This window comes from Labrus bergylta, chromosome 8, assembly GCF_963930695.1.
Source record: "Labrus bergylta chromosome 8, fLabBer1.1, whole genome shotgun sequence".
Classification (NCBI taxonomy): Eukaryota; Metazoa; Chordata; class Actinopteri; order Labriformes; family Labridae; genus Labrus; species Labrus bergylta.
The window spans coordinates 16,177,897-16,199,391 of record NC_089202.1 but is presented as its reverse complement, the minus strand read 5'-3'; the positions used below and the strand labels follow the sequence as shown (position 1 = coordinate 16,199,391).

General features: G+C 40.2%; 3 protein-coding genes across 3 annotated transcripts; 2 read left to right on the top strand and 1 right to left on the bottom strand.

Annotated features, from left to right (window-relative positions):
• The first annotated feature begins 262 nt into the window (after window positions 1–262).
• On the top strand, window positions 263–10,688 carry ctps1b (CTP synthase 1b). The gene is made up of 18 exons (XM_020654905.3): window positions 263–444; window positions 1,332–1,512; window positions 1,768–1,938; window positions 2,151–2,251; window positions 2,671–2,787; window positions 3,214–3,297; window positions 3,492–3,572; window positions 3,929–4,080; window positions 4,560–4,692; window positions 4,903–4,991; window positions 5,665–5,759; window positions 7,047–7,109; window positions 7,224–7,267; window positions 7,360–7,456; window positions 7,543–7,598; window positions 7,815–7,911; window positions 8,047–8,191; window positions 9,454–10,688. The coding sequence occupies exons 2-18, from the start codon at window positions 1,347–1,349 to the stop codon at window positions 9,536–9,538; spliced, it is 1,776 nt and encodes a 591-aa protein (XP_020510561.2). The 5' UTR covers window positions 263–444; window positions 1,332–1,346; the 3' UTR covers window positions 9,539–10,688.
• Window positions 10,689–11,823: 1,135 nt separating this feature from the next.
• rab42b (RAB42, member RAS oncogene family) lies at window positions 11,824–15,324 on the top strand. The gene is made up of 3 exons (XM_020654906.3): window positions 11,824–12,167; window positions 12,350–12,572; window positions 13,543–15,324. Exons 2-3 carry the CDS (start codon window positions 12,355–12,357, stop codon window positions 13,988–13,990), a joined length of 666 nt encoding a protein of 221 aa, XP_020510562.2. The 5' UTR covers window positions 11,824–12,167; window positions 12,350–12,354; the 3' UTR covers window positions 13,991–15,324.
• An 883-nt stretch (window positions 15,325–16,207) lies between these two features.
• taf12 (TAF12 RNA polymerase II, TATA box binding protein (TBP)-associated factor) lies at window positions 16,208–20,005 on the bottom strand. Its single transcript, XM_020654907.3, has 6 exons — window positions 19,846–20,005; window positions 19,080–19,255; window positions 18,529–18,606; window positions 18,213–18,327; window positions 17,021–17,109; window positions 16,208–16,909 (listed from the first exon to the last, which is right to left on the bottom strand). Exons 2-6 carry the CDS (start codon window positions 19,155–19,157, stop codon window positions 16,874–16,876), a joined length of 396 nt encoding a protein of 131 aa, XP_020510563.1. The 5' UTR covers window positions 19,158–19,255; window positions 19,846–20,005; the 3' UTR covers window positions 16,208–16,873.
• Between the last annotated feature and the right edge of the window lie 1,490 nt (window positions 20,006–21,495).

Genomic DNA, 21,495 nt, shown 5'->3' with positions numbered 1-21,495 from the left:
AATGTCCCATCTTATTTCAATAACTTCTACTCGCATTGACCTTGAAATATTTAATTCACTTTTATGCAAGTGACGCCATGAGGTGAGGAAAATATAGTGGGAAAGTTACGCCCGGAGTGTAGTCTCTCAGTGCGTGATTTACCGCGATTCATCCGTCTGATTGGTGGATTATGTGGAACACAGTGTGCCTGACAGCCAAAGAAAAGGGCAGAGTGTGACCACGTACCAAACGGAAGGAGACGAGCTGCACCACTGAGGAGAGAGGAAAGAGGAGAGAGAAGAGGGGGCGGGGGTCCTGTCAGCTTGTCGCACACGTGCTTCTACTGTAGGGGACACTTGGGGTCTGATGCTTCGTAAACAGAAGTTGGAGTTATTACATTGACAAAAAATTACGGAGATTATTCACCTTTTGCGACAGCGTTTTCCTCTTAGCCGCTAAAGCTGGTAAGTGTGTTTGAAAACACTTCTTGTATAAAACATGGCCAGGTAGCTAGATAACTTAACAGCTGTCAATTATCCGAGCTAGCCAAAGAGCCTCTAATTGAACATATAGGGTGACAACGTATCGAGCGCTGTTTTACTTTTAAATAAACTACTTAAACAAACAACCAACAGTGTTAGACCAAATACATTAACCCCGGAAGTTTCCTTCATATGCACGCGTGATATGTTGCTGATATTTCCCGCCACATTATGTGATTGCATACAATATTTATAACCTGCTGTGATGGTCAGATTTGATCATATTTTTTTTACGAAATTGTTTTAGGATGTAATATTTGTAGTAGTGTCGTATGTACCTTCTCTATCAGCGTCACTGTCCCTTTTAATGTCCCGATAACTTGAACGCAGATGTCATGCAGATGTAAACAAATAGGTCACGTTAAAGCCCCGCCCATAAGTGTCAATTCAAGGCATTGTAACCCCTTCCCACGAGTCCCATCGCAAGTATGTTTTTTTTTTTTTCCTGATACTTTAAAGTTTGTTGTGTCATGTTATTTTTTTGATTTCAGACAACACGTGTAAATGGGATTAAAGTTTAAGCATGTGATTATATTCTAGTAATAATAAAACACACGACATAAAGTGCGTTTATAATAATGTAGAGAAAGAAACTGTACCTAACACTGATTTAGATTTAAAGTGTTATTGTTCTTCTTTGCAGATCTAGTTCACTCGTCACAAAAATGTCTGTTTTGCATCAGATTTGGACCTCACCTGTGGTTCAGCAGGTTGAGTCGGATATAGCCTACACACACTTAAGGTGTTGTTCAAAGTATTTTTTCAATGTCATTGAATTACTAATGTGTTGTCTGGTTTGTTGTGTTTAGTCTCCACATGCCATTATGAAGTACATTCTGGTTACTGGTGGTGTCATATCTGGTATTGGCAAAGGGATCATTGCAAGCAGCGTGGGAACAATCCTCAAGTCCTGCGGCCTTCACGTGACAGCCATCAAAATAGACCCATATATCAATATTGATGCTGGAACCTTCTCACCTTATGAACATGGTGAGTCTTTGAGTTCATTAATTAAAGTTTATGGGATTAATTCAAGTTTTTTTTGATGGTATGGTTGAGACTGGCAGTTAATATATATCTGGCAAGATGTGGCTTAGTGCTCAAACTGACCAGCCTTAGCTGAGTAGCATGAGACAAGCAGTTTCCGTACCATAGACTTTTGTTGTTAACGTAGCAGGACACTGGTTTTCTACCAGCTTGGATCTGCTGTTACAACAACATGATAAATGAATGTCTCTTTTACAGGTGAAGTTTTTGTTCTTGATGATGGAGGGGAGGTGGATTTAGATTTGGGGAACTATGAGCGTTTCTTGGACATCCGCCTTATCAAAGACAACAACATCACCACTGGAAAGATCTACCAGTCAGTCATCACCAAGGAGAGGAGGGGAGACTACCTGGGCAAGACTGTGCAGGGTGAGTGTGTGGGGTCCTACTACTGAATTTGGATGCTTGTCTTGATCCCCTTATTTATGGAGGAGTTTTGTGCAAAAACACGCCTCAAATCAACATTTCTATTTTTCAATTTAAATGCCTAAAAGAGATAGGCACACCTAACTTTTTTTTTCAAATATCCCTCGGAATTGTAGCTTGGTTGGTGTAATTTTTGTTTTTGAACTTTTTTACAGTGGTACCCCACATCACAGATGCCATTCAGGAGAGGGTGATGAAGCAGGCCAGGATCTCAGTAGATGATGATGGTGTGGAGCCACAAGTTTGTGTCATAGAGGTAAGAGGACAGGAAGTGCTGTCTCTGCATTGTAGTTTGCAAAAGGCAGTTTTTGTGAGGAAAACTGTTAGTGGACAATGTTGAAGAAGAGATACAGTAGTTCAGTGAAGTCTATTTGACAAAAGAGAAAATGTTGTAATTTTTCCCCAAGCAGCACGATGCAAAATTGCTGAACAGAGTAAAGCTCTTGTTGTTAAAAGCTGCTGTACTAACAAACTTCCTCCACCTGCCTGGCCTCCAGCAGTTCTTTTCCTTTGGCAAACATCAAAACCTGCTCTGATAGTACTACAGCTCAGTACAGCATGACATTTAGTACTTCTGAAGGCTGTGTCAGTGTTGTGTAAGAGTCTGCTGACAACCAACGTGTGTGTGTTGACGCGTGCGGTTCTGTGATTTAAGCTGATGTTTTGTATCAACAGCTGGGAGGAACAGTGGGGGACATTGAGAGTATGCCCTTCATTGAGGCCTTCAGACAGTTCCAGTTCAAGGTGAAGAGGGAGAACTTCTGCAACATCCACGTCAGCCTGGTGCCACAGGTATGCACACTGGTCAACACACGAGTCAAGTATTTTACATGAAATATCTGTATTTAAAAATAAAAATAAATCATTTTTGTTTATTTTTGGGCTTTTTATACCTTTGTTACGAGAACGTGGATAGAGTCAGATATCAGGGAGAGAGAGTGAGGAATGACATGTGGGAGAGGTGCCACAGGTTGGACTAGAACCCTGGCCGCCCGCTTGGAGGACTATATCCTCTGTACATGAGGCGGACACATTAACCACTACACTACCAGCACTCCCCCTTTTAAAAAATATTTGTTTGTATTTTAACACACATTACATTAACTTTGATTCTGCTTGTTAAATTGAAGTTAAAGTAGTATCAGACAGGTATCTCTACTGGCTAATTAATGCACTCTTCTGCTTCGGTTTCAAATGACTTTTCCTTCATGCCTTCAGCCCAGTGCCACAGGAGAGCAGAAAACCAAACCGACCCAGAACAGTGTCAGAGAGCTCAGGGGGCTGGGCTTGTCTCCAGATTTGGTGAGTGAAATGACCATATCTTTGTCATTCTCGCCTGTACCCACATTATGAAAAGGCCGAGGCCTCTACTGTCCATTCAATTTGTAGAATTCTATAACCAATCATAATTCATGTCATGTTCAGTTAAGAAAAATGCTTCTCCCTTGTCTCGCCGTTGGTTATGATAAAATCAATAAAGTCATTTGTTTTGTCAGATTATGTGCCGTTGTTCAACGCCTCTGGAAACAGCTGTAAAAGAGAAGATCTCCATGTTCTGTCACGTGGAGCCCACACAGGTGAAGTACTGCGATTGGTATTATTTGTCCTACAACACACCACCTCGCTTTGAGCGACATGTGATGTGCATTCTCTTTACATTAGTTATGAACCAGTGCAGTTGATAATGTCAACACGTACGTCTTGCAGTTGTACTTTAACATTTGTTGATCCAGGATGTTTACATTAGATAGGTGCAGGACATGCTCTAAGGAAGTAAGGATGATAACTACTTCCCTGTATGTTTACATTCGGTTTGAGGTATTATGGATCAAATCGTCGGATGAGGTTGATTGTTTGGCACTTGCTTGTCAGTAAGTCGGCCCTCCTCACTCCGCCCCGACATAGCTCTAACATGTTATCTTGTTGTTTCCAGGTTATCTGTGTCCATGATGTGTCTTCAGTGTACAGAGTTCCCCTGCTGCTCGAGGACCAGGGCCTTGTCAGTTACTTCTGTGAGCGTTTACACCTGCCTGTCGAGATGAGACCCAGAAGAATGCTCACAAAGTGGAAGGAGATGTCGGACAGGTGAGGCCGTTTGTCTCAGCTGTTAAACTTTTCCCAAGTCAAGCCAAACTTTATTTATGTAGCACATTTCAAACACAAGCCAACACAATGAGCTTCACTTAAAGTGAAAAAGAAATGTCAATAAGTAAAATATGACATACACACGCATATGCACATACATGTTAATATCAAGAGTCAAGATACAACACCACACATTTAGAGCCCAGCCATAAACTCATGAAAAAGAGGTTTTTAATCTGCTTTAAGAGTGTTACAGTGTTACAAAGTGCGTTGCTTGCAAATCAAAGGCAACAAACAGCATTCACCTTAAAGCTGTAGAACATACAGTTTGTAACAGAATGCATGAATAATCAAACCAAAGAGTGTTAAACTGGGGGGAAATAATCTTCACTTTCTAAACCACTCTTTGTAGAGCTGTCATGTTGTGATTCAATGATTCGGCTTGTCAGTGACAGTCATTCATCTCCCTCTCCTCTCAGATCTGACCGTCTTCTGGAGAGTGTTTCCATCGCTCTTGTGGGGAAATACACAAAGTTATCTGACTCGTACACTTCAGTTATCAAGGCCCTAGAGCACTCAGCCCTCGCCATCAACCACAAACTAAAAGTCAAGGTACGGAAACATCTCACGTTTTTTTATGGTTCCTACTTTACTTTCTGGATTGACCTCGCTACTTTGTCCTTTATGTGTTGATTGTTTTTAGGTCCACTTTTTAAACCTGGCATAATGGCTAACATATGGCCTTTTTTATACAGTGTTGATCCTGTTGTGTGTGATGTTGACAGATTTCCCTCCAAATGATGCTGTTTGTTGTCACTGCAGTACATAGACTCTGCAGACCTGGAGACCACCACTCTGCAAGACGAGCCAGTGAAATATCACGAGGCCTGGCAGAAGCTCTGCAGTTCAAAGTGAGTTGATAAACCTGGGGCAGCACAGGTGCCAGGTGGCTTGGGTGATGTTGGAAAAATGACAACAAAGTTTACTTTTAACTCTCTGGTGAGTCGGGGTCATCACATCGGCCACTTGGTGGCAGCAGAGTGCCGTCATACACAGAGGTTTTGCTCTGCTTCATAACATCTTCAGAGATGGGGTTTTTTTTGCTGTGAAAGTTCATAATGTTCGATAACATCTCCATATTTGTTTTACATCCACAATGTGCTCTTAAAGTATTTATTGCAGAAATGTTATATTATTAAGTTGAAGAGTCCTGAAGCCATTTCCAATTCTAATCAGATTACGAGCAATTATTCCTTATCACATAGTAACACAAAGTGCAGAGGATAAAGCATAACAAAGATAATTATCCATATGAAAATGATATATTTGTGACCGGGGGGGCTGCATTTAAAAGCCTTTTTACCCCCAAAGTTAAAAGCAAGTGAATGTCTTATCTCAATCATCACGTTGAATACCAGACCCATTATCATCTCCGCTCTGCATCCTTAAAAAAGTCCACTTCTCTTACTGTCCTCAGCGTCTTGTTTTTTATACTATTATCATTAATATGTCTCTGCATAGGGGCTTTTATGATGTGTAATGTTTGCTTTAATCTAATCTATCATTCATTGCTTCTCTCCACAGTGGTGTGTTGGTACCAGGAGGGTTCGGTGTGAGAGGGACTGAAGGGAAAATTCTGGCCATCAGCTGGGCGAGAAAACAGAACAAGCCGTTCCTGGGTAAGGGAGATTCGAAAGTAGCTTCATGAATTCTCCTCCATGATATCTTATTGTAAGATGTGTCATATGTCATGCTCAAGCAAACAATGAAGGCTCGCTGTGAGTTTTCTTTTCCTTTGAGTTTTCTTTTGCTAAAGATAATGCATTCATTTTTGGTATACAGCACCATACCTGCATTACTGTGGATAAAGCAACTGAATTAATAGCCTCAGGGTTCATTCACACCTGAGCTGTTTGGTCCTTTTGAAACAAACTCTGGCGAACTTTGTCGGATAATTGGGCTGGTGTGAATGCTCAAACAAACTCTGGACTGGTATGGGGCTCGGTTTGCTTCCAAGTGCACCAGAGTTCAGTTCGCTGTTAGGTGAGAAGGCGATCCGAACCAAACAAGTGAAGTGAACCAAAAAGCAGAGTCCACTGGACTTCATATGTGAAAGCGACGTTAGTCTCTAAGAATTAATATGCAGCTTGGACTTTTCTGTGTTCTGCTGTCTTACAGCATTAAATCACAGTGGGTGTAATTAATATTAATTTAAACAAATGTATGCACAAGTGTTCCACAACTGCACTTTGACACACTTAAAATCACCAAAGGTGCAGCCTAGAGTACTCAAGAGTAGTCCAAGTTCAATACACATTACCTGTATGGTAGCATTACGCTGCATGAGGCCTCTGTGCAACAACCCTGGAAGGTTTTTGAAGGGCAAATTGAATTTGGCAAAATACAGAGAAACCTGTCAGGAAAAGGTGCTGCAGTGTAAGAGAGAGAGAATGTGAAGTGTGTTTTCCTGCACAACTGAAAACAAAGATATAAAGCCGAAGCTGCGTGGAAAGAAAAACTAAGCAGCCATGTCAAAGTCCAGAACTAAAAACCAGAGTCAGCGAACGAGGCAGGACTCAAGGAAGTGATGTTCAAGAACGCTCTGCTTTTCAAGTCTGAGACATTATGCAAAGACAAAATAAGCATTATAAATTGTTTACAGAAGGTTGCATTTTTTTTACAGGCCCACTCTATCCATTATATCCTGAAGGGTATGAGTACTTGTGCTACCATTTATGTGTTGTATATGTATGAAATCTAAAAGCATTTAAGATTTGTCATCACTCTGACATTATAGAATCTTTTTTGCAGACTTTTTATAGGCACTGTGTAATCATATGCAAACACATTAGCCTTTGTTGTGTGCATGTTTTGCTCAGAAGGGATCCTGTTCTGTCTCTCTCTATTTATGAATCCTTACAATAGCTCTCATTATGCAAAAATCCTGCTGCTCTTGTTTTGTGCAGGGGTGTGTTTGGGCATGCAGCTGGCAGTGTGCGAGTTTGCCCGCAATGTTCTCGGATGGGAAGGTGAGCTGGGGACACTGTTGTGACACATTTGATTCATACGGTTTCTAATTTGATGGTGAGAGAACCGCAGACCTGATTTGAGCTTTGATCAGTTTTCGGGCTTATCTTCCACAGATGCCAACTCCACAGAATTTAATCCGGACTCCAAACACCCAGTGGTGGGTTATCTCTTTCTGCCGTGCTCATCTCTCACATTATATCTGCAGAGTCTCCCAACAGAATGCTTTAACATCCTGTGTGATCTTGACAGGTGATTGACATGCCCGAGCACAACCCAGGGCAGATGGGTGGGACTATGAGGCTAGGGAAGAGGCGGACTATTTTCAAATCCAACACCAGTGTACTGAGTATGTATCCATCCTCAAATTGATGGTTTCCTTTTTTTTTGTTATACATCATGGTTTTAATGACTTTGCAAATGTGATTTTTCTAGGAAAACTGTACGGAGATTTGGAGTATGTTGACGAGAGACACAGACACAGATTTGAGGTAGAGACCAAAACAAGTTTTCAAAGCTTTTTCTCTGTAAAGACAAAAATGATTCAACTACCTGTGCACATTGCAGTCACTTAAGTTTGCCTTAATTCTTTGTGGGGGGTTTTTTTCTTCTTTTTTTCACATCTTCTGCTGGAATAAAGTCAAATAACCTGAACTCTTAATTTTTCAATCACCTTTTCTGTGTCATTGCACCTTTGCTCTTTTCAGGTGAACCCCGAGCTGACGCACCACTTTGAAAAAAAGGGTTTTAATTTTGTCGGGCAGGACGTGGAAGGAGAGAGAATGGAGGTCATTGAAATGGAGGGTGAGTGTCGCTAATGACTACAACATGCTGGAAATAAACTCTCTACTTTAACTGTTACTTAGACGTGATCGCTACCTGTGGTCCATGTAGCCTGATGTGGTAGAGGTCAATGTGTTTGTGTCTTTGTTGTTTCAGATCATTGTTACTTTGTTGGGGTCCAGTACCATCCCGAGTTCACCTCGAGGCCCATCAAACCCTCTCCTCCGTACTTTGGTCTCCTTCTGGCTGCTGCTGGAAAACTCCAGGGCTACCTGACCAAGGGATGCCGCCTCTCTCCTCGGTAAGCTCAGTCACATTAGTGTGCTATTATAGTGATTTGTGGTGTATGTCTGAATGCAAACGGTAAATTACTGTATGATGCTTTAAGCAGTTTGTAGGTTCAGTATAACTAAAGTTAAAGAAGCAGTAAGCAGCATGAACATGCTAATGGTTCCTCTCCCTCTGCTACCTTGTAATAGAAAGCAAAAGGAGTCAGAAGATAAATCAAGGATCAAGCTATCTAGAGCTTTCTAAATCACTATGGCTTGCTTAGTGTTGAACCTCATTCATGAAGATTGAGAACACTGGTCCGGTTTTTATAAATCTAAATTTGTGGATAAATTGTTTGGCGATAATAATTAGAAAATCTAATATCAACTTGTTGCGATAGAGCTGTTGAGGTTGCTAGGCTACAGCGACAGCACAAAGACACAAAAGGCTTGTGATGCAAAAGGGTAAACCAGATGTCTCATTTCAGTTCAGCCTAAGCATCGATGGAGGCTGAGAAGGCTGCGTCCTTCATAGGCTGCATCCTTCCAAGGATGCCACCCTTGAAATGAGACACGGCTAGAGAGAGAGAGAGAGAGAGAGGCTGACACAAGTCAGAGAGAAGTTTGTACAAGTTATGCTGTGATCGGCAAGTTGCATGCAAGCTAACCCTGATTGTTTGTTTGATTTAACCTGGACACGTTTTTTTTTTTTTAACTAAATACAAAGGAGCCGAGCTCACAGACATAGAACAGACAATAATCAAAACGTGTTATTTCAACCAAAAATCTCCAAAATGATGTTGCCTGCCTAAGCTTTAAATTCTTCAATGGGTGATAAATGAAAAAGTTAATCCAGGTTATATTTTAAAGCCTTATATTTGTATTTATTCTCTGAATTGAATTTCAAAGTTCTTAAAGTGGGATTGGGTTCGAAGCAGACTTGGAATATGTTTTTGCATATTAGATCAGTGAACTCTCTTTAATACTTAGTGGTTTGATGAAGCATGTAGATGAGTAAAATGAAGTTGTTGTGTGTTTTTCTATGCATCGCCAATGTAGTCAGTTAGCTGACGTGTCAACATCAATGAAAATTTACAAGCATATTTTTTATTCAGTGTCATAATCTTCCCTCGTATATTATTATGCAATGTAATTCCATCAAAACCCCCGTGGGTATTACAGCTGCAGTTTACTGGGACACTTTGTCATCAATGCACCTTCAATCACAATAAAGCTCCCCCTGTCAGGCATTACGGCTGTAATAGACCTTTTATGAATTCATCTTTCATTGCAGGGACACTTACAGCGACCGCAGCGGCAGCAGCTCTCCTGAAGCAGACTTCCCCGAGCTCAAGTTCCCCTCTTTGTCCTCAGACTAAAGCGCATGTGGCTGGTTTTTGTGTTTGTGTGATTCATGTAGAGAAATGCAAAAAAAAAAAAAAAAAAAAAAAAGCCTGATCAGCCCTAAACTGACGCTACAAACTCAGCATTTTTATCACCCTGTTTTTAAACTCTGTTTGGTACAAGATGATGAGCATTTAGTTAAGTATGCAATGAGATGCAAAGGTAAGGGAAAGTTTTGCTGTCATTATCTGGAGCTTCACAGTTGATTATTTTTTTAAAAGCTTATTATTTTGAATTGTGAGAAAAGATGTGGAAGACTATGTCCTTTAAATATTTAAAGCAACAGTTTGGGTTGGAGTTAGGGTCTGTACAATCTGATTACCTGATAGGACACGTCCCATCCTTGTATTGGTAAAGTGTTACCTGTGTGTCCAACATTTAGACACATTAATGATACATTTACCTCTTTGAAATGTTAGTTCGTGTCTGTTTTAAAGTTTTGTTTCAATGTTTTTCTTTTTTTTGTTCCAGGATTAACTTAATTCAATCAGGGTCAGTACACAGTCATCACTACAGCTGTGCTTGTGTTTTTGTGGGTATATATGCATTTCTTCTGGTTGAAATAAAGTGTTTTATTTAAATATCGGCCATAGACTTATTGCATTTTTGCATGGATGTTGTAATGTTTAAACATGCACACTTTGTCTTTCTTTTTATAGCTCACCAGTTCAGGGTTGAATGACTTTCATGTTCAGGACCTCTTGCCTCCTGGCATCAACAATCACTGTTTTTTTTTCACCTTGAATGACTTTTGGATCAAGCTGATGCAGAGTCATCTGATGAGTCTGCGTAATTTAATTTTCACTTGAGACAACAGTATTCAATCAGAGAGAAGAGTGGTGAAAGAGTAACGATGTTTTAAAGTGAAACAAAAACCTGTATGTGATCTTAAAACCATAAGCAGCAGCCGGCTGTGAATGATGAGCATCAAGCTTCTGAGTTACATTATCACTTGTGATCTTGTCAAATAGAGTGGTGTTCATTCCACACTGTTATGGCTGGAAGTGTTACCGATGCCTTCATGCTTTGTGGCCCACCTGTATGAAAAAACATGTCATATTTTACAGATGTACAGATGCATGTGTAATGTGTTTGTTCCTTCTGAATAAATCTATTTTTATTGTGCTTGATAAGCTGTCCTTAAAATGTCTTAACCACAATCATTTCAAAGTATTAAAAAAAGACACGACATCACCCTCTCATGTCCCACACAATGAAAAGCTTTGTGTTCACTGATGCCATGATTTCAGTTTCGTTAGGGGCACAGAAAATAACCCCTCCCCCACAGGCGTCTGTGCAAACAAACATAAAGTCTGCAGCCCCTAAACACTGCCAATCAATCATTTTTTTTTGTATAGTGCCAGTTCATAGAGCCACACACTTGCTCAAATGCCACAAAAAGTTTGAATTCATCACAATTGGAGCGAGTGTGCGGTCTATCTTCTTCCACAGTGCTGATTTTGCACTGACCCTGCACTTATATGTGATGTGCGTATAACTACCTCCTTTTCTATAGTGCCAATTCATAACAAATACCATCTCAAGACACTTTACAAAAAGAGTGGGTAAAAAAAACCTAACTCTTTGTCATATTATCTACAAAGACCCAGCATTAATCCATTAAGCCCCTGAACACTACCTTTAATTTCAACCGTAGAATTTGAGACGGTAGCGGCTGTGGTTCACTGGAATTATGCAAACAAACTTTTAACAGTCTGAACACAATTTGTTTAACTGATGTTTAACCTTGCACCACAGATTTTAGCCTTTTATGAGAGGCAACTTTGTTAATCACTAGAATTGCCGCTCAGGCTTCATTTTTTTTTTTTAAGCAAACCGGTCACACACGGGCAAATACTTAACTGTAAACATAACGTCAACCCCTTCTGACAAACCTATCTTTGAAAATGACTTGCATATCCTGAACCTCTCCAAGCGTTTCCCATGGCTGCTGTATTGTTATCAACTTCCTCTTTTTGAGGCTGTGATGTTCACTGTAGGGAGAGGGCCATAAAGTGATAAGAATTGCCGCAAATTGCCCAAGCAAACAGCTGCCCTTACTTTCTCGGACTGTCAATGATGACATGTCGTGTTAAGTTGGGGACAACAGGAAACTGAGCATTTGGCCCTTAATATAACCACTACTTCCTTATATCCTCCCCTCCAACAGCTGGCCCTCCCTTTCCTCCACAGCCCTCCCTGCGTCCTTATGCTCTTGCCCAACCTTTAGTCAAGTATCAACAGGCAAAGTTTAGAAAGTCCACACCCCTGCACACACACACACACTCACAGCACACTCATGCCCATGCTTACAGTAGCATTTGAACTCTCATAAGAGCTGTCGTGACACTTGGATCTACTTCCTGGCACAGATCTTTTTACATACCTGCCTTAGAGGATGGATAAACCATCATCGGAAGGTAAAAAACAGACTTGACCTGGAGATATCTGTGGCATAAGAGTTTGGGATGACTTCAGACAAAGACTTCTCTGCTGATTGTGAGATTCATAAGGAGTGGCTGCTGTGGTTCCTCAACATTTGGAGCATTAAAGACAGGAAACCAAGTGGCTGGGAGGTGGTTTGGACTTCATAGCCTTTTACAGGTTTGTTTTCCTTCCTTTCTTTCCCTTATTTTCCAACTCTTGGAATACAATCTAACTGGCTCTATTTCTCTGTAACCTTTTCAATTCATACACCTAATACGCTTATTATTCCACTTCCACATACTTCTGTATCCCTACAAGCTGTCCTCATTTCTTCATGCATTCTCCCCTCCAAATTCCAGCAACAATGGACCTGACTTTGTGGCAGTACCAGTTCAGGATCATCATGCTGGGGGACTCCACGGTGGGGAAATCGTCTCTGCTGAAGCGTTTCACTGAAAACTTGTTCCTTGAGTCCATCAACCAGACAGTGGGTGTGGACTTCTACGTTCACTTCCTGGAGGTAGAGCCGGGCGTGCGTGTGAAGCTGCAGTTCTGGGACACAGCTGGACAGGAGAGGTTCAGGTCAGCATGAACTCATCTTTTTTTACGTTGGGGAACGAGCCTACAGTCTTCTATAGTGATGCCAGTCATAGCTCAACACCTCTCTAGGTGCAGATTTTTTAAGTCTTGGATTCTTTGCATTATTTTAGGCCCTTATATATCAAAGATGGCTTCTTTATCCACATGTTAGCAGTACTATCCTCTCCCTCTTCTAGACAGGAAAACACACTAAGAAAACTATTTAAAGAGACTCACATGCGTGTAAATAAACTATCCAAATACACAACCAGTCGTCATTCCAGTCACAGCAGAGCTGCTCATCACTGTTTGTTTAAGCTAACACTGCCAATGCTCCCTCACAAGATCAGTGTGCAATATGTAAAGAGATGCCGAATGTGCAATGCTTAAAGTGGAGAAGACAGCTCTGTGAAAAGGCATTTTTCTTCCCGCTCAGCAACTTTGATGAAAACAACTAGGCTTTAACATGCCTCATTCTGTCCCTAAATTCATTATTTCAGTTCTCCAGTTGAATGAAGCGCAACAAATTGCAAACTGTGCTTCTTTGTGTGTACCGCCTCTCTGCACGGTATCTGTAGCCAGCCAGTCCCACTTGAGTCAGCTAAAAGCTCAGCCAAATCAGGTTATTTTCATGCAGACGTGTTTAAATGAAGAAGGAACTTATTACCAGGCGGCAGCTGGGAGGGCCCTTTTAGTAAGCCTTACCTTTGGTTTAAGCATTCCGTGACTCATGGGGTAACTACGTAGCTCCTGACAGCTTCATGATTAGGCTGAGAAAAGGCATAGTTGTTATCAAGTTTCTAACAAAGACACAGACTCCATGTCAATCTGCTTATCTTCAAAAGCTCAACTCAAACAGTGCACAGCATCAGCTGAGTATTTACTCACTGGAACAGGAAATAAGTTGGAAGCAAAGTCTGAACTCTGCAGACCCCTTTTTTCTTTCTTCATTGTGTTTCTCCTATTTCCCCAGGTCTGTGACCCGCTCTTATTACCGCAACTCGGTCGGAGGCCTGCTGGTGTTCGACATTACCAACAGAGCCTCCTTCGACCACGTTAAGGAGTGGCATGCTGAGGTGTGTGAGCGAGTGCAGCCTTACAAGGTTCTCTTCATCCTGGTGGGCCAAAAGAGTGACATGGATGCTGAGGGGGAGAGGGTGGTGAGTCGGGAAGAGGCCGAGAAACTGGCCAAACAGCTCGGGGTGCCCTATGCTGAGGTCTCTGCAAAGACAGGCCAAAACGTGAAGGAGGCCTTCGAGCTGCTCACTCGGCGGGTCTACCAGGGTCTGATGAGCGGAGAGGTAGAAATGCTAGAGGGCTGGGATGGAGTCAAGTGTGCTACTCCACAGTCCCTGCAGGCACAGAGAGCCAGCCTAACACAGGCTGACACGCCGCCCAGGAATACCAAGAAATGCTGTTAATAAACTGTCGACTAAACTGGTGCTTAGCCATTTGGACTCTTGTTACTGAACCCAAAACCTGCCCACAGGAAACTGGATTAATTGGGGATTTTGACTGTAATAACTGGACCCTCGTGAAACAGTGAAGATTTGAAATGTATGTTTGCATCTTTTGTTGTGAAGTTACTGACTTGTAAAATTCTTTGACATCTCTGAAATGAGCAAAGTTTTGACTTCAGGAGAAAAAAAGTGTAATTACGTTTTTTTTAGAAATGATGTGATCTCTCACATTGATCCGAACTAAAACACCTTTTAAACTTAAAATCCATGAGATGGATTGCTGTGACATTTGCAGACTCTTGTGGTGGGTAGTAAGAGGACTAAACTCTTCTGAGTTTAAGATCCTCTTGTTTGTCATAGGACCCCCAGCAGGATGACATATTTACTGCTGTCAGTTACTGACTCTTCATTTCACCCTATCATTAAGCCAAAATTGCCATTTTCAATAGTTGTTAAACAGCTGCACTTACTGTGAAGAGCTGATTGGTGGGTGTTTGCATTCTAATGCGCTGAACAACAATGGAGAACCAGGATAATATTACCTGCTGGCCATCGGCCTGTTACAGTAAGCTCAAAGTGCTTCACAAGCACCTTAGCTTTGGAAAGCTTTGGACTTAAGCATTGTTTATTGCAAAAAAAACATCTGCTTTTGTATTTATTAGACTTTGAAAAAGTCCACAAAGAGGTTAACGATTGTGTGTAAGATTCTTGGAAAGACTTGTACATACTAATTAAATCATTGCATGTCTTGGTTTAGACAGGGGGCAGCATCATATTCATCATTATTTTTAATCTACAAGGATTGTACACAATGAAATTCTCTGACGCAGATATTTGGACCCTAAAACCTGCCAGTGAATAATTTGTTGTGCATGTGGCTCCTACTGCTATTTTTCTCCTAACAGCCATAAACTGCTCAGAACTTCTCTCCACACTTTGGTCATTACTCGTCAAGGTCATTGGTTTATTTCTGGGAGTCACAAAAAAAAGTTTTAATGACAACTTTACAAAAAAATATCAATCTCTTTCCTGGTTTCAGTACATCAGAGGGCAGTCCTTGTATATATTGTTCTGTCAAAGGTTGGTGGAAGTTAAAGTTTGGGGTCCCCTAGTTGACATTATAGAAACATCATTCCAGGCCTCTGTGAATTTATGGTTTTGGCCTGAGTGTTTGTCTTAAAAAGGCTTTTTTTGTATTACTAATAATTGCACAACATCCTCCAAGTGAAGTGAGTGTTTCTGTGTGCTGTCGCTGAAATTAAAATAAAAACTCTGGGGCACTTTTGGAAAATGTTCTTCAAAATGAATGTGGCTGGTTTCCATAGCACTGTTCATCTCAGAAATACAAAGCCTCTTTCTGCAACCAAAACAGACAGTTGGTACAGAAGGCTGTCTCTTGACTGGAAGGTCAGGGGTTCGATCCCCGGCTCCTGAAGCTACATGTACGATCCAATTAACCCCAATTTGCTCCTGCTGCTTCGTCGGCTGCATATAAATGTGTGTGCGTGGATTAGTTAATACTGATGGTCACTTCACAGACCTGCCTTCAGTTTGTTTTATGAATTGGTGTGAATGTGTAACCTGCGGTGTAAACGCGCTCTGAGTAGTCTTGAGACTAGAAAAGCTCTACACAAGCTCAAGTCCATTCCCAATGTTGTATTGCTACTGAAAAACCCTCAGTATGAAGGTTCCCCCACAGGTTAACCTTTGTGTCTGTAGACTGGATCCCCTCAAGAAACTGCAAATAAACAGTCGCTGCACTGATCTCATTTGAAAACTTTGGTGACCCCCTGCAACTTATTCACTGTAAATAATAAGAATACTTTTAAAACAGCCAGGATTTCAAGTGATAAATGTGGAACACTACTGGCATGTGGAAATAATGGACTGTTTTTAATTAACTGAAATATGCAGGTCTTTTTTCACACTAGACATACAGTAAAGCCTTTCCCAAAGACTCAATTACAATACTAGACTATATGACTGCGGTTGGCTAACCTTTTATCTTTTTAATCTGGCAAACAGATGCAACACGTCTCATATTATATTATGAACTCAGTCATTTTTTTTGTTTTATTGTTTCTCTGAACGTGAGGTAATTGAACATCTCGGGGCGACCTCTTCAATCATGACTGTGATGTATTTTTCTGATATCACTGTAAGAACATACTTTTCAGGGATTGTTGAAATAAATGTATTTATCAAGTCAAACTTACGACATTTAGTATCAATACACAACAGTACATACAGAACAAAGACGTTATTGTAAATGTGGCCACAAACCGAAGTAGGAATTTGGTCTTATAAACCCTCTATTAAAAAAGAAAAGAAAAAAGGGAAGCATCTCTTACACATCTGACAGTTACAATTATCTATTATTGGCAAGTTAACAACAAATATGACTTTGAATGAGTGAGATAAATATTGATTCTTACTTCCGAATGCTCTAGATGATTAAAAAAGGTATCAACATACAGCCGTGGACATCAAAAAAGCTGCCCTGTAAATGTTTATTGACAAAAAAAATAATCGAAATGAACAGAGAGTTCTGCCAGGCTTGTTTCCAATGGCAACAAAACATGCTCAGTGACAACAGTTGAATCGTAGGTGGGTGATGGTGCTGGCAAAACACTCTAAAGTTAGGGAGTTATGACAATGAAAACACTAACTGATGACAAAAAAAAAAAACCCAAGCGATATCTGTCGTCTTCATCAGACCCCTATCCCCCCACCCCAAAAGAAAAGAAAAGAATCCCTGTTTGAAAGGGAAAAAAAACAAAAACGATGACAAATAAAAAGAAAAGACAACACAGAGTGCGCACAACTAATTAGTATAAAGTCCCGCTACTTTTTGGTTGTCTTGCGGATCAGCGCCATTCTCTGCAAAGAAGGAGAGCAAACCGTTAGATCAGGTGTCACGTATCAGTGCCTGTGCACTATAATGGAATATTCCAACATGCTACATAAATACTTTTTATTTTTTTTATTTACCTGTTTGTGAGCCTCTGTGGTGCACGCCTTCTTGAACGGCCGGATCTCATCGGAGCCGTATCCAGGAATCCACATGTTCCACTGGCGCTCTAAGAAGGACAAAGTGAAATGTCAGCAGGATCAGGGTTTATTAGCCATGTATGCTTACACACACGAGGAATTTACTGTACCAAAGTACAACATTAAATACAAACACAAATAAGAAAAGACTAATATAAACAAGGCTAAATAAGATAATAGTGCAGTGGTGAGTAGTGCAAAAATGCTGAGATGAGCTTGATAAATACTGATGTATTACTGCATTAACATGAAATTTACAGAATACATGCAGTATGAACCACTCAGGACTTGTTTCAGTGAAAGCAAAAATTTGATCAATATAATATATATTCATATTAATACAAGGAAATGTTCTATCAGAACGGACATTTCCCTTTTACTAAACAGAAAGTCCAGACGTCAAACTTACAGAAAGACAAGATAAACTTTATGATACATCTTAATACCAAAGACTGCAATCATTTTCAGGCCTATCAGGCAATGTGTACATTTCTGAAGCTGCCTTGATTATCCCCGCTGAGTGACTTTCTTTCTCTGCTTTAAGTGGAAAACTCTAAGGAGCTGGGATGCACCTGCAAGTGCCATGTTACCCTAAATCTGTCTAGAAATGATCAGGAGGCGCTTTCATTTTCTGCTTGTGAATGATTGCTTTGCAAGAGGCGCAAAGTAAACTCACTAAACGCTGGAAACCTGCCTCTTTTGTTGTTTTCATTTTCTCAACAGAACATGGATCTGTGAAGGATTCCCTTTGAGATGTCAACAGTCCATCCAAAAAGGAGTGCCACCGCTTGCTACAATCACCACACACTACTTTTTTTCCCCCTCAGTGCATCGAAATTCAACAAATTATTACTATGAGCCAAGAGACGGTGAAGCATCAAGTATATGGACTGGGAAGGACTAAACAGAATATCTCCTGAGGTAAGGAAATACATGACTTACACATTTAATCTAGAAGATATATGAGGCACAATCTGCCCCAGAGACAATTAAAAACAAAAATGATATATACAAGTAATTACAGGTTTAATATGTTTTTAGTGTGATCCATGGACACCCCTCTAGTGAAAAGTACAAGGGGTCACAACACAAAAAAAATGAATGTGTTGCAAATAAAAAATAAAAAACTTACCAAGATGTAATTGAACATCCTTCACCTCCAAGGTGTTAGACTTGCGATGGCGTGCCAGTTGACAAGCTGCCGTCACTACACTCTCTATGAAGTCATCTGCGATTTGTAGCAGCATCTAAGAAGAGACACGCGATTTAAAAATACCACCAACTGTGTTCAGAAAGGTAGCAGTTAGGCTAGGGCAGCTTTGGAGCACCAACACTTGCTGAAAGTTATTTTTAATTTCTAAACAAGTTCCACTGCTGCTAATGTTTACACCCCACTACAAAAACACTTTCAATTGAATTTGTTACGAAAACAAAAGCCGTTGACAGACCTCCTCGACATCCTCATCCAGCTGCTCATTGGGGTCAACCTCTCTCACCAGGTCCTGCAGCTTCTTCTTGCTGAGCACCTGGAAAGAAAGCAGATGTTTTACTGAGTTTGGAGAGTACTGGTGTGTACATGTTTTGTGATATCTATAGAAGTCCTGTGATCACCCTAAATGTGATAATGTCAACAGGGCACACATAAGGTTTTCTTTCAAATTCAAGCTGTGGCGCTTAAATGGATGTGCGTTCAGTGTCACTGTAATACAGTAAGTGCAAAAAGCGGGGGGAAACTGCACTTCACACGTTATGATCAAAATTAAACGACAACCTAACCTGCACTATAATACATAAAACTGTAATGAGACGTTATATCATTTGACTTAAACATGTATTTGTTAATTTTCAAGAGAACTGTGGCGGCTTCTTCTATAACATGATGTTTGGTGATATTTACAGTTCCTCAGAGAGCAAGTAAGAGAGACTCTGTGCATAGCTTGGGTAGTAATTCATCTTAAAGGCAGTGTCTTTGTGTTTTACAAGTGAAAACTCAACTGACCTGAGATCCCTCTGGGCTACTTCGACCAGCAGGACCAGGGTTCATCACCTTCACTGCTGTCGTGGTACTGTTAGCCATTCTGGTGGCAACAGGAACAGTGGAGGTAACACTGGAGTCTCAGAAGCGGTAATGTGTTGATATCAGTGCCTTTAAGTGTCCAGAACACGTCCCTTAATCTGTGGAGAATAACGAGGTATTACAGGAGAAACCCTTACTGATAAACATGCCAACACAAAACTCATTATAGAAGTGATTCATTTACAGAAGCCTCAATTTGATATAGAGTCCAAATACACACAGCATTTAATTTATATTAGAATATTACATTAACTTTATGTTTTATAATTTACATTAATAATTTAGCTGAAAACTAATCTGTCAATCACGAAGAAAATGTGCTTTTGTCCCTTGTTGTAAAAGATGCAGTAAACATAATAAGCAGTCAGTGTTAAAGCTAACAGACACATTCATAAAGTTAGCCGTGAACTACCGTACAGGATTTACTTAGATCATTAAACGAGGTAGCAGAAAAACACAGTCATCGTATAATACAAGGGTCAAACAAGTAACCTGTCGGGAGTCAAATAAACTCCACAAAGCAAAGCACAAATGTAAAATATCGACATTGACTGAGCGTCATGTGCTAAAAACAATAGCAGCTCTGAAGCCATGTATTTAGCCCAACAGGCTAACATTCGCAGCTAATGTAGCGGAGCGGCTAAATGCACAGTGCATCCTCACATGACGAAATAGATCGACCACTCACCCAGTAAAACAAACACTATCTGTCCATGTTTCGGTGTCTTAGCACAGTTAATAGGTTAGTGTGTCACAGGAAGACTCTTTCAAATCGACTCTGAGCGGCTTCAAAATTCAGCGAGGAATGTTTACCTACATCCGGTCTGTTTATGTCTATTTCCGGTGGCAACATCGAGGCGCAGTGTTCCGCCACCTGCTGGATATCATGTGAGAATACAACAGCGGGGGACTACGAGAATATTTATTTATTTCTTCTTTTTTTTTTGTTTTTCGAACGATTAAAAAATAGATGAAAATGAATAAACAAATGGAAAAAAATAAAAATCTGTATAAATAAAAAAATAAAAAGTCAATTTCAATATAATACACATTTGACTCGTTCGAAAGAGGATAGGAAGAAGCCTAGGCTTGTCAAGTCCTAACCCCATTCTTCACCATTAACAAATGCAAAATCCAATAAAATAAAATAAATATGAGATGTATGATGATGTGAATGAAGTATGCATGTATGTGATGGATATGATGTAGAAATAAAAAACTTAAAAAAAACAAAAAACAATTCAACAACAACCAAAAGCCACATGTCTCTGGGTATTACTGTAATAAAAACCCCCTTGACATTTAGTCGAAATCAGCTAAATCAAAACATACTCAAAATGTCATGAGAGGAGGTTTAGGCAGAAAAGGAGCGAGAAACCATTCTGTCTAAAAAAAAAAAAATGTATTGTGAATTTTAAAAAAAAGCCACTTCTTACAAAAAAAGAAAATAGGTCTTTGGGTTATCAGTATTTTCAAATTCAAATTCAAATTTTCAAATTCAAATTCAAATTCAAAAAACTTTATTTGTCCCTGGGAGGCAATTCAAAGGCACACAGAGCAGTAAATTAACAACAGTGCAAGTAACGAAACATTTTAACCTAAACATGTGTCAATTTAAATACAACTTAAAGCTTAACTTAAACTTAAAAATACAAAATATAAAAGAGTAGATATAAGTGGACAGTGATCGGACTAACAGATGTAAACAGATGTAACCAGAACTATGTGCAGTAGTGACCAGATGTAAACAGAACTATGTGCAGTAAACGAGAAATAAATATATATATACAGAACTATGTGCTCTGTATATATGAATATGTATATTTGAACTTTTACAATAATAATAGACTGGGCTTAAAAGCAGCAAGAGGACAACCGAGTGAAAGTGATAAACGAATATTTTTTGAGTTTTTTTGCCCCAGTGAATATAAAGGAGACTCTGTCAGCTAAACTGGCGTGCAGCAAATGATTTCCGAGCTTCTTTGCCTGACTCAATTTCTTCAGACGCGTCTCGATTTCAGCCTCGGTGAGCAAATGAGTTAAAGGTCACAGCAAGTGAAGCGCGAAATGTTTGCTTGCTCTGTCTTACATATCACATTGACTAGTTCGACGCTCTGCGGTGACATGTCGACACATTTTTTTTTTTTTGTTCAAAACCTATTGTTGAACTTAGCTTCCTTGGAAACACCTACGGTAACTGACTTCAACAACAGACACACTGTAAACGTGACAGGCTCGCTTCTCCTCGGAGACAAATGACGCACTAAACATTTGATAACCGGGGCAGCACAGTTCTTTCAATTGCATTTGATAAATAGCATTGCATACTTGATATACT

Excerpts from the sequence above, each read along its gene's own strand:
- rab42b (XM_020654906.3), top strand. The coding sequence starts at position 12,355 with ATGGACCTGACTTTGTGGCAGTACCAGTTCAGGATCATCATGCTGGGG. Across the intron at positions 12,573-13,542 it reads GCTGGACAGGAGAGGTTCAG|GTCTGTGACCCGCTCTTATT; the intron begins GTCAGCATGAAC and ends CTATTTCCCCAG.
- ctps1b (XM_020654905.3), top strand. The coding sequence starts at position 1,347 with ATGAAGTACATTCTGGTTACTGGTGGTGTCATATCTGGTATTGGCAAA. Across the intron at positions 4,081-4,559 it reads TGGAAGGAGATGTCGGACAG|ATCTGACCGTCTTCTGGAGA; the intron begins GTGAGGCCGTTT and ends CTCTCCTCTCAG. Across the intron at positions 4,992-5,664 it reads CAGAAGCTCTGCAGTTCAAA|TGGTGTGTTGGTACCAGGAG; the intron begins GTGAGTTGATAA and ends TTCTCTCCACAG.
- taf12 (XM_020654907.3), bottom strand. The coding sequence starts at position 19,157 with ATGGCTAACAGTACCACGACAGCAGTGAAGGTGATGAACCCTGGTCCT. Across the intron at positions 18,607-19,079 it reads GTAGCCCAGAGGGATCTCAG|GTGCTCAGCAAGAAGAAGCT; the intron begins GTCAGTTGAGTT and ends CTTTCTTTCCAG. Across the intron at positions 16,910-17,020 it reads CCACAGAGGCTCACAAACAG|AGAATGGCGCTGATCCGCAA; the intron begins GTAAATAAAAAA and ends CCTTCTTTGCAG.